The sequence below is a fragment of the Eucyclogobius newberryi genome, unplaced genomic scaffold (genome assembly GCF_026437365.1).
Source record: "Eucyclogobius newberryi isolate DKJ021-1_F unplaced genomic scaffold, fEucNew1.0.hap1 SCAF_12, whole genome shotgun sequence".
NCBI lineage: Eukaryota > Metazoa > Chordata > Actinopteri > Gobiiformes > Gobiidae > Eucyclogobius > Eucyclogobius newberryi.
The window spans coordinates 30,187,228-30,203,205 of NW_027315746.1; the positions used below are offsets into that span (position 1 = coordinate 30,187,228).

The 15,978-nt window shown below is 42.1% G+C and overlaps 1 protein-coding gene across 2 annotated transcripts in view; it reads left to right on the forward strand.

Annotated features, from left to right (window-relative positions):
• Positions 1-15,978, forward strand: part of pik3r2 (phosphoinositide-3-kinase, regulatory subunit 2 (beta)) — a 64,432-nt gene that overhangs the window by 18,946 nt on the left and 29,508 nt on the right. The window contains exons 2-3 of one of the 2 annotated variants that reach the window (XM_072441884.1): positions 11,711-11,912; positions 12,105-12,517. In XM_072441884.1, the coding sequence (XP_072297985.1) occupies positions 12,199-12,517 (319 nt within the window). In that variant the 5' untranslated portion in view covers positions 11,711-11,912; positions 12,105-12,198. Of the gene's footprint in view, positions 1-9,304; positions 9,456-11,710; positions 12,518-15,978 lie in introns of those variants that run through there. The other variant, XM_072441883.1, reaches the window with a different exon arrangement.

The following is a 15,978-nucleotide window of genomic DNA, read 5'->3' on the forward strand; positions in this document are numbered from 1 at the left end:
GGCTAGTTCACTGTACTTGCCAGGGGCGACGGGGTACCAAACATGCGGGCGCAGCCCGCATGTTTGGTCAGACAGTTGCAACGCTGCCTTCGGCAGCGTTGCGGGAGCAATAGGCCCTCCGCCCTGCTGGGGCTCGGGCCTAATTAAAGCCGCAAGCGGCATCCAACGGCCCTCGCGGGCCGCCGGCCTTCTGACTCTGCGCTTTCGACTTGATAAAGATGGCGCCCTTATTGTGTTGAATAAAAAAAGAACTTGACAGACGGCGACACAATTGACATGGCCAATCCAGTGCAAATCAACACAAGTGTCAGTCAAATTTGCTGCGCCGCCGCACAGAGACCGTAGCACTTGGAATAAAAATATGGATAACTTTTGATGCCGCGCTTGTGTAGATGATTTTTCCCAAAGTAAAGCTTGATCGAGCTATTGCTCACGGAGGAGTTTGTTAAAGTGTGAAGCGTAAATGTGAACATTTCAGAGATTTCGCTGTTTTCCCATTTCTGACATATATTTGCGGGTCGGCCGCACAGAGACCGTAGCACTTAGAATCAAAATATGGATAAGTTTTGATGCCCCGCTTGTGTAGATGATATTCTCCAAATATGAACTTGATCGGACAATCGCCCTAGGAGGAGTTCGTTAAAGTGTGAAGCGTAAAAATGTGGTGATTTGAGCAATTCTATGATTTTCCCATAAGGATAACATGGGATGTTTCTGTCATCGCTACGGTTACGCCGTACAAAATATGACTTTGGCTCTCATACTTTTGTGATCAGGATGGCAAATTAGAATTTTGTTCAAAATATCATGTCATTTGGAAAAATTCTATTGTTTATAGGCCACTCTGAAGGCCAAATAGTCAGAATTCTGGGAAACGTTTGCGGCTCCGTCGCACAGAGACCGTAAAAGCTATCCTTAAAATTTGGATAACTTTAGATGCCCCACTTGTCTAGAGGACGTACACCGATTTTGAGGTCGGTGGGCAAAACGCACTAGGAGGAGTTCGTTAAAGTGTGAAACATAAAAATGTGGATATTCGAGAGATTTAGCGGTTTTCCCATAGGGATAACATGGGAGGTTTATGTCATCGCTACGACTACGCCGTAAAAATTAAGGCATTTGTCTGATTGGCTTTTTTGATCGCGACGCCAAAATAGAATTTTGGGTAAAGTTTAGAAAATTTTGGTAAAACTAATTTTTGACCTTCAATGTTAATTTAAAGGTCACTCTGTAGGGGGCGCTATCGCGCCCATTTCAATTTTGTCACCATAAACTGGTCCAAACTAGAAAGTTGAACAACTGATTCAAATTTGGTCCTAATCGGACTTGTTTTGATCAAATGGGAACAATTTTTAGATCTGCAATATCCCAAAATAAGTTGTCCAACTTTGCGGCTGCGCCGCACACAGACCGTAAAAGGTATCTCAAAAAATTGGATAACTTTAGATGCCCCACTTGTCCAGAGGACGTACGCCAATTTTGAAGTCGGTGGGCAAAACGCCCTAGGAGGAGTTCGTCAAAGTTTGACGTGAACAAAATGGCTAACACAGCGTGTTTTCATTTTCAAAGGAAGATGGCGGCCATAGGGTAAGTCTGGGGGCGTGGCCACAATAATGTATTTTTTTGTCCTCACGAGAGGAATGCGTGTCCCGAATTTCGTAGCTTTACGCCAAAGTTGACCTCGGGGCGTCTTCCATAGGCGCAATGTATTTTGACTTTTGTCGGTGGCGCTATCGCGCCATTTTTTAACGAAAAAAAAATGGCCCAGAAAAAACAAAATTTTTCGCCGATTCTGAATTTTGGGCAAAGTTTGGTGAGTTTTTGAGCATGTTCAGGGGGTCAAATTAGAGATCAAAGCGCTGAAGAAGAACAAGAAAAATTAAAGCCGCAAGCGGCATCCAACGGCCCGCGCGCCGCCCTTCCGACTCTGCGCTTTCGACTTGATAAAGATGGCGCCCTTATTGTGTTGAATTAAAAAAGAACTTGACAGACGGCGACACAATTGACATGGCCAATCCAGTGTAAATGAACACAAGTGTCAGTCAAATGTGCGGGTCCGCCGCACAGAGACCGTGACACTTGGAATAAAAATATGGATAACTTTTGATGCTCCGCTTGTGTAGATGATTTTCCCCAAATATAAGCTTGATCGAGCTATTGCCCTTAGAGGAGTTTGTTAAAGTGTGAAGCGTAAATGTGAACATTTCATAGATTTCGCTGTTTTCCCATTTCTGACATATATTTGCGGGTCGGCCACACAGAGACCGTAGCACTTAGAATCAAAATATGGATAAGTTTTGATGCCCCGCTTGTGTAGATGATATTCTCCAAATATGAACTTGATCGGGCAATCGCCCTAGGAGGAGTTCGTTAAAGTGTGAAGCGTAAAAATGTGATTTGAGCGATTCTGCGATTTTCCATAAGGATAACATGGGATGTTTCTGTCATCGCTACGGTTACGTCGTACAAAATATGACTTTGGCTCTCATACTTTTATGATCAGGATGGCAAATTAGAATTTTGTTCAAAATATCATGTCATTTGGAAAAACTCTATTGTTTATAGGCCACTCTGAAGGCCAAATAGTCAGAATTCTGGGAAACGTTTGCGGCTCCGTCGCACAGAGACCGTAAAAGCTATCCTTAAAATTTGGATAACTTTAGATGCCCCACTTGTCTAGAGGACGTACACCGATTTTGAGGTCGGTGGGCAAAACGCACTAGGAGGACTTCGTTAAAGTGTAAAACATAAAAATGTGGATATTCGAGAGATTTAGCGGTTTTCCCATAGGGATAACATGGGAGGTTTATGTCATCGCTACGACTACGCCGTAAAAATTAAGGCATTTGTCTGATTGGCTTTTTTGATCGCGACGCCAAAATAGAATTTTGGGTAAAGTTTAGAAAATTTTGGTAAAACTAATTTTTGACCTTCAATGTTAATTTAAAGGTCACTCTGTAGGGGGCGCTATCGCGCCCATTTCAATTTTGTCATCATAAACTGGTCCAAACTAGAAAGTTGAACAACTGATTCAAATTTGGTCCTAATCGGACTTGTTTTGATCAAATGGGAACAATTTTTAGATCTGCAATATCCCAAAATAAGTTGTCCAACTTTGCGGCTGCGCCGCACACAGACCGTAAAAGGTATCTCAAAAAATTGGATAACTTTAGATGTCCCACTTGTCCAGAGGACGTACGCCAATTTTGAAGTCGGTGGGCAAAACGCCCTAGGAGGAGTTCGTCAAAGTTTGACGTGAACAAAATGGCTAACACAGCGTGTTTTCATTTTCAAAGGAAGATGGCGGCCATAGGGTAAGTCTGGGGGCGTGGCCACAATAATGTATTTTTTTGTCCTCACGAGAGGAATGCGTGTCCCGAATTTCGTAGCTTTACGCCAAAGTTGACCTCGGGGCGTCTTCCATAGGCGCAATGTATTTTGACTTTTGTCGGTGGCGCTATCGCGCCATTTTTTAACGAAAAAAAAATGGCCCAGAAAAAAACAAAATTTTTCGCCGATTTTGAATTTTGGGCAAAGTTTGGTGAGTTTTTGAGCATGTTCAGGGGGTCAAATTAGAGATCAAAGCGCTGAAGAAGAACAAGAAAAATTAAAGCCGCAAGCGGCATCCAACGGCCCGCGCGCCGCCCTTCCGACTCTGCGCTTTCGACTTGATAAAGATGGCGCCCTTATTGTGTTGAATTAAAAAAGAACTTGACAGACGGCGACACAATTGACATGGCCAATCCAGTGTAAATGAACACAAGTGTCAGTCAAATGTGCGGGTCCGCCGCACAGAGACCGTGACACTTGGAATAAAAATATGGATAACTTTTGATGCTCCGCTTGTGTAGATGATTTTCCCCAAATATGAGCTTGATCGAGCTATTGCCCTTAGAGGAGTTTGTTAAAGTGTGAAGCGTAAATGTGAACATTTCAGAGATTTCGCTGTTTTCCCATTTCTGACATATATTTGCGGGTCGGCCGCACAGAGACCGTAGCACTTAGAATCAAAATATGGATAAGTTTTGATGCCCCGCTTGTGTAGATGATATTCTCCAAATATGAACTTGATCGGGCAATCGCCCTAAGAGGAGTTCGTTAAAGTGTGAAGCGTAAAAATGTGGTGATTTGAGCGATTCTGCGATTTTCCCATAAGGATAACATGGGATGTTTCTGTCATCGCTACGGTTACGTCGTACAAAATATGACTTTGGCTCTCATACTTTTATGATCAGGATGGCAAATTAGAATTTTGTTCAAAATATCATGTCATTTGGAAAAACTATTGTGTATAGGCCACTCTGAAGGCCAAATAGTCAGAATTCTGGGAAACGTTTGCGGCTCTGTCGCACAGAGACCGTAAAAGCTATCCTTAAAATTTGGATAACTTTAGATGCCCCACTTGTCTAGAGGACGTACACCGATTTTGAGGTCGGTGGGCAAAACGCACTAGGAGGAGTTCGTTAAAGTGTGAAACATAAAAATGTGGATATTCGAGAGATTTAGCGGTTTTCCCATAGGGACAACATGGGAGGTTTATGTCATCGCTACGACTACGCCGTAAAAATTAAGGCATTTGTCTGATTGGCTTTTTTGATCGGGACGCCAAAATAGAATTTTGGGTAAAGTTTAGAAAATTTTGGTAAAACTAATTTTTGACCTTCAATGTTAATTTAAAGGTCACTCTGTAGGGGGCGCTATCGCGCCCATTTCAATTTTGTCATCATAAACTGGTCCAAACTAGAAAGTTGAACAACTGATTCAAATTTGGTCCTAATCGGACTTGTTTTGATCAAATGGGAACAATTTTTAGATCTGCAATATCCCAAAATAAGTTGTCCAACTTTGCGGCTGCGCCGCACACAGACCGTAAGAGGTATCTCAAAAAATTGGATAACTTTAGATCCCCCACTTGTCCAGAGGACGTACGCCGATTTTGAAGTCGGTGGGCAAAACGCCCTAGGAGGAGTTCGTCAAAGTTTGACGTGAACAAAATGGCTAACACAGCGTGTTTTCATTTTCAAAGGAAGATGGCGGCCATAAGGTAAGTCTGGGGGCGTGGCCACAATAATATTTTTTTTTTGTCCTCACAAGAGGAATGCGTGTTCCGAATTTCGTAGCTCTACGACAAAGTTGACCTCGGGGCGTCTCCCATAGGCGCAATGTATTTTGACTTTTGTCGGTGGCGCTGTCGCGCAATTTTTTTAGGAAAAAAAAAATGGCCCAGAAAAAACAAAATTTTTCGCCGATTCTGAATTTTGGGCAAAGTTTGGTGAGTTTTTGAGCATGTTCAGGGGGTCAAATTAGAGTTCAAAGCGATGAAGAACAAGAAAAATAATAATATTTTTAGCAAAAACAATATAGCCGTTTCCACTATAACAACAAATGATACATCGTTTGAAAGCTCTAAGCCTTCCCGATGCCGTCATGGGGTGGAATCATCATTACGAGCGCTTACGCGCTCGTCACTCCCTATTCCGTCGGGATGCCCCGCCCACTCCCCATAGACTTCCATTGATTTGAGCAGATACAAGCATGACCCATGCCTGCGGCATGGATTTTCGCGTACGGGACGATGCCAGGAGGGTTTTTGGAGGAATGCAGCGCTTCGCGCTGCTGTTGTCAACAATGAGTGAATGGGCTACGCCCAATAGTCAACAATGAGTGAATGGGCTACGCCCATTCACTCATTGTTGACTATTTCTGTCATAGCAGGAGTAAGTATGCATGATCCATGCCTTCGGCATGGGCTAGTTCACTGTACTTGCCAGGGGCGACGGGGTACCAAACATGCGGGCTACGCCCGCATGTTTGGTCAGACAGTTGCAACGCTGCCTTCGGCAGCGTTGCGGGAGCAATAGGCCCTCCGCCCTGCTGGGGCTCGGGCCTAATAATAATAATATTTTTAGCAAAAACAATATAGCCGTTTTCACTATAACAACAAATTATACATCGTTTGAAAGCTCTAAGCCTTCCCGATGCCGCCATGGGGTGGAATCATCATTACGAGCGCTTACGCGCTCGTCACTCCCTATTCCGTCGGGATGCCCCGCCCACTCCCCATAGACTTCCATTGATTTGAGCAGATACAAGCATGGCCCATGCCTGCGGCATGGATTCTCGCGTACGGGACGATGTCAGGAGGGTTTTTGGAGGAATGCAGCGCTTCGCGCTGCTGTTGTCAACAATTAGTGAATGGGCTACGCCCATTCACTCATTGTTGACTATTTCTGTCATAGCAGGAGTAAGTATGCATGATCCATGCCTTCGGCATGGGCTAGTTCACTGTACTTGCCAGGGGCGACGGGGTACCGCAGCCCGCATGTTTGGTCAGACAGTTGCAACGCTACTATTGCATGAGCAATAGGCCCTCCGCCCTGCTGGGGCTCGGGCCTAATAATATTTTTAGCAAAAACAATATAGCCGTTTCCACTATAACAACAAATTATACATCGTTTGAAAGCTCTAAGCCTTCCCCATACCGCAAAGTACTTAAAAATGTTTTGCTCGCACCTGTGGCGCTCGCACGGTGAGCACCATAGGCGGCGCGAGCGAAAAGTACTATGAGGCCAAGACCGCCGTGCGAGTGTGCGCCGTGCGAGCGAGCGCCTACGTGATCTTCGTGATCTTACTACCTGATGGTATCTTTTGGGCATGGCGGTGACCAGCCGAAGCATGGCGGCATCTTTTGGGCATGGCGGTGACCAACTCGCCAGCGAGAACACTGTAACGTAACACCTTCAGCTACATGACGCACAGACAACGAACTGTCGTAAGTGTCTGGTATGTCAACGTAACATATTAACAGTTATTCAGATAACTATAGCATAAAGAACATGCTATTACCCCAAATCACTAAATCCATTGAATTCCATTGAATTATTATTCCTCTGTGTCACTTCTCCGGAGGTAGAGGAATGTGCGTCGCTTAGAGCCTAGAGCGCCCTCTTGCGGTTGTCAGTGTGAAAATAACAAATATCACATATAATTTGAGTAAATGAGAATATTTTTTTTTTTACCATTCTCATCATGCTACCATATGTTGTCGTACATGTAGTCATATTTTTAAAATAGCAATCACCATATACCACTACCCATTGTAGTTGTGTATAATATATACATACACACATATGGGCTGGGCAAGTTAACGCGACGAATCGCGCCCGACGCAGAATTTGAGCGCGTGTACATTAAGACAACCGCACCGGACGCGCCGGACTCATGTCCGTAAAATACACTCGGCAGCAGACGTGCGTCCGAGTCGTCCTGCACATGCTCAGTGGAGGAGTTGTGCTGTTACCTCTGAAGTGGCCTGTTAATCTTTAATAATTGTGGCTCAGGATTTTGTGGCAAGTGAATACTGAATATTCTATTTAACTGCTACTGAATAAAAATGCTGATGCACTTTACACTTCTTTTGAATTCATTTTGAATTTTGCATGTAAAAATGCGATTAATCATGAGTAATCAGGGAAATAATGCGATTAATCGCGATTAAAAAATGTAATCGTTGCCCAGCCCTAATATATATATATATATATATATATATATATATATATATATATATATATATGTATGTATACAGACATATACATACAGTACATATACATGTTTAACAATCTCTCCCTGCATCATTTCTGCCCTTCCCTTTCCTTAGTAGAATAAGTGAAAGCTGCTTGAAACTGTCTTATCACAGGAAGATATATGTCACTATCGGATCGAAATCACTGTTTGAATGATCGCAATTAGCAAATCGCAAAGAATGCAATTATTTATGTCCTTTGCCAAACAACAAAATATACTGTTCTATTCTGTATAAAAGTTGCTAACCCCGTAGTTTAGATCTCAACAAACATGTTCTAAAAGTAGGAGTGGGCAATATATTGAAATTGAAGGTATGTAAAATTCAAATATTATCTCTATCGTTAAAGTTAAAAAAAAATATTTAAAAAGCTACAAGAAGCAATTCTAATAAAAAATAAACTTAAAAAAAAAATCAAATAAGGGTAGTTTTTGTGATTACTGCCATTTGTCAGATAATTAAACCTTTACTAATACATTAAAGACATGTTTAACACATTTCTGTTGGATTGACATAATCTCCTGAAGTGCATTAAGTTCTTGGTTTCATCAGTTCATATTTCAGTCTTTTTTCAAATGTTAAATGTTTAAAATGTGCACTATGACAGAATATAACTAATAATACTAATAATAAAATATGAATTGCAAATTTAATGGCAATCCCAATATTTGTCTGAGGAACTGTAATCACATAGTAAAAATAATAAATAAAATAATTGTCTTGTTAAATGACCTCATCCTGCAGTACGTTGAACGATCAAATAAACACTATCTGAATAATAGTTTGACATAGTCCTGATATAAAATATTTGACATATTTACACTGTGGTAGAAGTAAAATTTAGTCTCTTCCTTTACTGCACAGTACAAATCTGCTTGACTTCACTTTATAGCACAGTTTGTCTGCTCTGATCCTATTGCACCACTGAGTCATGACTCACTGTCTCCTCTCCAATCACTAACATCCATCCTTTTCCGACACTTAGTACACTTCTCTGTTCATCTCCTTCCATTTCTCTTCTAAAACACCTCACTGTCAACTCCATCCAATCTTAAACATGACACAAAATCATTCCATGTCCTGAAAAACACACTTTCTGTTTACATCCGACATTTGACGACTGCCTGGATACATTTTCTAATATTAGAACAATTCCTTGATTTGCCCGGCTTCTCTGTAAGTGGCGAGCACATGGGCAGGGCAGCAGCCAATCAGATCGCAGGACAGGCTTTCCCTCGCTCTAGCAACAGTGAGTTACTTGCTGTTGAATTCATTAATTATTTCCTTGTGCTTTGCCTTTGAGCAGCTCCACTCTTCCGCTGGTACCAAAACTGCACGGGCGCCTGCTGACAGCGCTTTTCTCCGGCAGTCTCTCTCATGTCTTTTCAAAAAGGGATGGATTTTGCCACTTTTCTTGCTGTTGTCATGTCGAATCTTCAGCTGCAGCGACATCGCCACAAGACGGGGAGAAGTGCACCTTGTCCTCGGATGACTTTTCCCGAGCTGAAAAAGGAAAAAGGATGATCCTGTTTTGTTTCTGCTTCAAGATCCGTTGTGGAACTTGCTCTAAAGGAAATAGCGGTAAACAAACCGGACTTTTTTGCTGCGTGCAAGAGGAAGACGAAGAGGGCGAGGGAGGGGGGAGAGTTGAGAGTCTTTTTTCGGGGGGCAGGGCTCAGAGTTTTTGGGCTTGGGGAGGGTGGGGAGGAGGGGGGTGTGATAGTGGTGTGAGGATTGCGGGCTGTGGTTGGGTATGCCAGTGCCACGTGTCTCGCCTGGCATCTCTTCGGCTCTGGAAGGGATGAGAGCAACCGAAAGAGTCTGGCTTCTTTCTCCAGGCTGGTCCAGCTCCGACCCGATCCCAAAGTAAGGGGTGAGTTCATGCTGCATCCCCACACCAAAACCTCCAATCTCGATCTCGGTATTTATTTCTAAAATATTCTCGAGACTTGCTCTTGTCACACGTCGTAATGGAGACGATTATGTAGATAGGACTTCAAAGCATGCACTAAAGCTTCTAACTGACCAAACTGGAGACGCAGGTGCAATTTCACGTTTTCTCCGGAGTATGTTTGGCACGTATTTTCGTCCGATTCTTCCATCAAGTGATTACACAACACCAGGCCTCGCAAACCGGGCCTTTGGTAGGTTTTAAGGCAATTGGCCCAGATATTTTTTTGTACGCACGTCAAACTTGCACCTATTTGCTTGCAACGTCTCCCTTTTCGATCTACATCCCTTCTACCTTCGATGCAAGCAATCTCAAGTTGCAAAACAACATTATCGCCCGCAAACCAACAAATGCACATTCTGAACACATTTTTGTTTTGTTTTTAATTACGATCCTAACCTTATTTGAACCACAACTACGCAGCAATAGTTTCGTTTTTTTCACAGGTGAATATTTCATTAATCTGGTGTGTAATGAGTAATGTGTATAAATATATCATAAAGTGAAATGACGCCATGCCCGCAATGTAAGGCTCTTCGATTCAACATCTGATAGTCATTGGGTTTATTGCAAGTGTATGTAAGGTCAGCATTTTTAATGTATTCATAAATGGCAAGACAAGGAAGGATTGGTGTATAATTTGGCTTTTTTGTCTGACTAATATGTATTGGGATTATCCAAAACAATGCCTTTAGTTGGATACTTTAGGCATTTTAAAAGGTTTTGGTCAAATTTAGAGTTAAAATTTGTTTCCACCTCGTATGATCCAATGGCAATTTTCTTCTGAATCTACAATAAGTGAATAAACAAGTCCCAAATATTTACTCAACACATTTTATGCTGCGTTTTAAAATGATCTTTAATGGAAGATCTTTTAGCGTTACATGTTTTGTTTTACCATCAATGACGCTGCAAAGACCAATAGTTGTGTTTAGCGTCTCAAATATCAAATGTAGCACAATTGTTTCGAGTTTTGGTGGAAACTTGTTGGGCTGTGAAGGGTTATGGACATCGTTGGTGTGGTTGGAAGCTGAAGCTGTGCTGAATATGACGCAGCAGATCAGCACACGAGGACATTAGCTGTGTCCTGAGAAAACCAAGCAGACACACTTCGCCATTTTCTCGCACCACACAGATTTTCGCAGACTCTCAAACTGGACTTGCTAATTTTGAACAGAATTTGGAACGTCAGGGTGATTTTGGTTCGGTTAACGTTTGGATTGCCGTACCACTGCCAAGATTCCCACTACCAGCTGTTTTTGGGTTCGTTAGTCAATGCGGCATTTAAAATATATCGCTATTGATGTTTTTTTCTTTTAATATATATATTTTTGCACTTTTTCTCTCGCCTTTGACATTATCAAAGCACTTTAGTGCATTTCAGTTTTGAATAGTTTATAGTTTATAATCTGCTGCACAATTTAGTTAACTTGAAATTGTTGTTGCCTTGGATCTAAATGACAGGAAAAGATAGTTTTTCCTTTTTATTTTCATTTTATTGTGCTTGATCATTGCAACCATGATCTGCATGCAAAACCATCTTTTTAGCTGCCTCCGTGATTATAAAACATGGACATTTAGCTTAAAAAAAATAATTTAACCAATGTATAGATTACAAATTGTTGTATAGCAAGTTTATATTGCTGTTAGTAACTGAGGGATTTGTAAACAATTTCTTAGGTCTAAGTGCATTGGTCTATGTGCATTCAAGTGCGTTGAATTTCCAGGGGCAGTGTGATTGGACCACCATATAGCCAACTGGCGAAAGTATGCGTCATTTTCTAAACTGTTACTAAGCGCGGCTTGCTTTGACAGAAAGCGCTTCTATACCTTTACCAGGAAATTTACTTGCAGAAGATGATGCTGATTCAGGCTTTTTTGTCGCTAATGTTTTGATATGGTTTTGTGCAGTTCAGTTATTTGTACATCTTTGCAAAATGAATAGCATTTTTACCCTGACGAAGCTGTTTGAGTGCATATTAAAGCATGTTCCTGACTTGTGTTTTGACGTTTTGACTTGACAAATCTTAAAACCCAACTTTTTTACGCGCATACCTATCGGCCTTTTGCTATTTTCTTTACCCAATAGTTGTTGTGCAAATTTTGTCATAATTGAAATGTTCCCAAACGAATTAACCTTTGACTAAATACATTTTGTTGTTATTTTTATGTTATAGGTGGGTCGCAGTCATGTGGGAAACTGACTGATGTGAACACCGAGCGTCCGCCCTATATCTTCCCCCGGCCGCTCCGCTGACACCAAGCAGGCTTCCTCTGTGTGAAAAGAGCATGTTGCCAACACACTCTCTCTGTTCCATTATCTGGCTCAACCGGGGCATTAAACTGAGGAAACTAATCCAGTCCACCAACACAGGACAGGTTTGAACAACTATTTTCAACACTTTTAGAAATGCTCCGAAGTCCTGACTAAAAGGACAAGTTATCTATGCTACATCCTACCGACACTCTTCTGGTGGCCATTTTGAACTCTCACACAAAATGGCATCAGGAGGCAACGTCAAGGTCTAAAACTGCAATTGCAAGAGAGACTTGAATTGTTTTTTTACTTAGAGATGCTTCTAAGAGTTGGGTAAAGACGATTCTAAGAGAGATCCCGTCACTAATCCTCCACTCTACAATCTGAGTGGCATACTTCTCTCGCGAAATGGCCGCCGAAGGATTCCATTACCGTGCCCTGTACCCGTTCACTAAAGACCAGGAAGAAGACTTGGATCTGCTGCCGGGAGACCTACTCACGGTCAGCAAGGCATCGCTACTGTCCTCAGAGAGCTTCCAAGAGGGCTGCGAGGAGCGGCCCGAGAAGCTGGGTTGGCTCCTGGGCTACAACGAGAGATCCAAACAGAGAGGAGACTTCCCCGGTACATACGTGGAGTATGTGGGGCCCGTCAAGATGAGCCTCCCGCCAACACAGCCCCGATCTCAGAGACCCCTCCCTGCGGCCCCCACTGCAGACCCCAGCAAAGGTAAAGGACAAGGTTATTACTGCTTTCAAAACATTTCAGATTAGGTAGGGCTGAGATGTAAGAGTATTCTGATAACAATATTTAGACAATATCACATATATGTATGTGTGTGCCAAAATATGAGGCTTTAAATGTATTACCATACTTTTCGAGCTATGTAGCGCTCCTGAATAAACAAAATTTTCAAAGAAGTTGTACAACTAGGGCTGTGCTCAATATATATCGATATTGTGATATATATCGTGATGGACTAGGCAATACCCAGCCTTATCTCCAACACATTGAAAGGTTTCTTAAAAAGCATTTCTGAGTCGCATTTTTATCTCTTCAGAAATCATCAAGTTGTTAAACAGTTAATGTACACGGGCATGTCCTGTGTTCATCAACTGCAAAATACGTGTGGTCGCTTGAGCCCTTGTGTGGTTTGATGGCAATATTGCGGTTTCTGCAGTAGCCATACTTGCTAATGTTGACATGTTTTCATTGATCAAATATTGACTCGGTTTAGGAACAAATTTTATCTGCACGAACATATCTTTTTTCATCTGCACCAGCTTAACATTTGGAGCCTCTGCATCCAACTCAGACACTTGGCACAGAGGACTCAAAAAAAAACAACAAAGATTCGTTATCAAAGTTATTCACCAGCCCGCTGGCTCTTCTCCTCATTTGCACTCCCCCGTCGGTTAATTTAATGCTTCCTTGGTCAAGTTGCCAGAGTCCTGAAACAGTACACTCCTCTCCATTTGAAAGCCTTATTCTGTGTGATTCGCTGTGTTTTTTTATGACAGAAGGGCTGAGTACCACTGCAGGCACATACTGTCGACAGTGAACTCAGGGTTACCTCTGCTCCAGCCAGTTGGCTAGTCACTCAGCGTTACAACTGAACACCATTTCAATTCATTAGTTTGAAGGGATTTTTGTGCTGCAGTCTCACACATCAGAAACTCTTTGAAGGGCTTTTGAGGTTGCACGTTTCAATAAACTTTTTCACTTTTTTATTTACATACAATAAAAGGGCTGTGAGTGAAAGGCCTGCCGTTACTTTAGCAACGCAGGTGAGAAGGAGAACAGTGTCCTTGTGCTGTGACAGACACTGAGACAAACCAGTCGGGCAGCAGAGAGGGCTGGAGGAGTGGTATGGAGGGGCTGGGACAGAGCAATCCAGAGAGAGCCAGAGAAGCTGAGGGGGGTGGGGCTGAACAGGGCTATGGCTTGGCACAAAAGCAGCAGATTAGAAACGGACAGGGCATGATTTTACAGCTGTAACTTACTGTTTTGCTTCCATGACTAATCACTTTTTGCATAAATGTTTGTTGACTGGGAGCAAATTTAAGCCTACAGAACGCTGTGCAGTATGTTTACTATTGTACTTTTTATATAGTTTCGCCTCAAAAGTAGAAACTGTGTTGCAAAATTACTGTCGTACTAAAGTTGTTTCCATTTTTATGATAAAATAAGCTCCACCCTTAATCATGTTTGGTGTATGATTTATTGAAATAGTTTAAAGAGTATATGTAGAATTCTTCTCTCCTGCATGTAGATAAAACTTGCTGGTGCTCGGAGAGTGGTCTTTCCCCTCATTCTCTCCTTTCCCTGGCCTCACTTTAACTGCCTGTCGAAGTGAACCGTGGCTTGGCATTTTTTTTTTACAAACTCCTCCCTTGCACGGTCGCTCCCTCCCTGCCCTTGTGCTCTCTCCCTCTGCAGACTAACATGCACGTCCGATAGCGTCTCTGGACAGCTATAAACCATGTTAGCGAGGCCTATTCTCAGAACGCCCTACCAGGAACGGACTTTCAAAGGACAGCCCAGGCTTGGAGAGTGTATATGCAGGATTGGAAAGATACAGCTTAAGAAAAAAAAAAAAAAGAAAAGGGTGGGAGAGAGAGAGCCAAGGCCACCCATTCAACAGCAAAGATAGGAACCAGCTGTATTTGGTTTCAACTCTTGAGCTATTCTCATGGCCTGGCTTCACACTTAGCAGCGAGCTATAGAAAATGTTGTTTTCTGCAACAAACCCCCAATCCATTTAAGCGTGAAGTTGTTTTACTTCAAGATGGCTTTAGCAAAACAGGAACACCCAGAACATTTTGTACGGACTGGATCCAGTGTTGAAATGGAACATTTGCAGCGTGTTCTACAGAAAAGTGTGCAAGTCCAAAAATCTATAACAAAATAATATAAAAAGTACAATTCAACTTAAAGTTATTGGTTGCACAGTTATTTCCTGTGATCGATAAAGTACAGGAAATATTTCAATTTGACAAATGCGTTGAGGAATGCGTTTGGAAGATATTAACATGGCTTTGGCGCTTAGACAAAGGAAGGAAGGACAGGCGATGCATTGAAGACCAGGATTCCGAGAAAAGTGAAAACCGATTAATCCTCTGCAAAGGTGGTGCTGGGGTGGAGGAGGGCTGCGTGAGTCGTATTCCTGACCGGAGCAGCGAGAGCAGAGTTTATAACATGAAGCTTGTGCAAGTGAGGGAAGGAGTTTTCTAGTTTTCTGAACTTCATTTCAATGTTTAAGATGTGTTTAAGTATGTGTTTCAAATCACAAATATTTCATTACAAAAATCATGTTGCACTACACATTAACTCATATTTCCTAACTATTTCAAGAAAAAAACCCAACATACCAAATAAGTAACAATACAAAATAAACACACATAAATGATTAATGGGTTTTTTAATGGGTTATAACTTTTTGCCCTCTTAAAATGTGACAAATAGAACTAGTTCATTTTAGAATGCTGCCACTTTACCTAACACATTCCTAGTATCCAAGTGTTTTACTGCGATGAGTTTCTAAGCGCTTTTCACATCATTCACAGAGGTCAGTTTTTCCGTCACGATAAAGCTAACAATAACTAGCATGCTATCAGCTCACTTCCTCCTTCGCGGAGGCAGACAGTGCATGATTGTCCCATTTAACCCATATAGATGCTTTTACAATATATTTTACTGAAAAATCAGCTACACCCCCCTTAAAAACAAAACACTAGTTCCCATTTAAATTCCCAGGATGTTTTGTCTTTATTACCCCTGCTCAGCTTCTCGGTAGTGTCTCTCTCTCTTCTCAGGTTAGCACAGTGATGTGAGATTACCTGAGGTCACATTCCCTCACACATAGTGGCACAGTGAGGGCCCTGCGGCTGACACACACACACCCAGACGACCAACTGTCCCTGTCAGCACTCGCTCCTCACTAGGCACTGACAACCTATACTAACATGATACCGTGTTCACACTTGTCTCACAGGTTTTACTGAGCTCATCCAAATACAAACATAATTTAAGAATGATGTTAGTGCTGGCATTAGTGCTGGCATATATCTTACTTGGTCTTCATTTTTACATAACGCACAAGTAGTCCAGCAATCCATGGAACTCAGAATGATGAGAAATTAGGACTGTTGCCAGTGCCATAATGATGAACAATTAAAACTAAACGTATC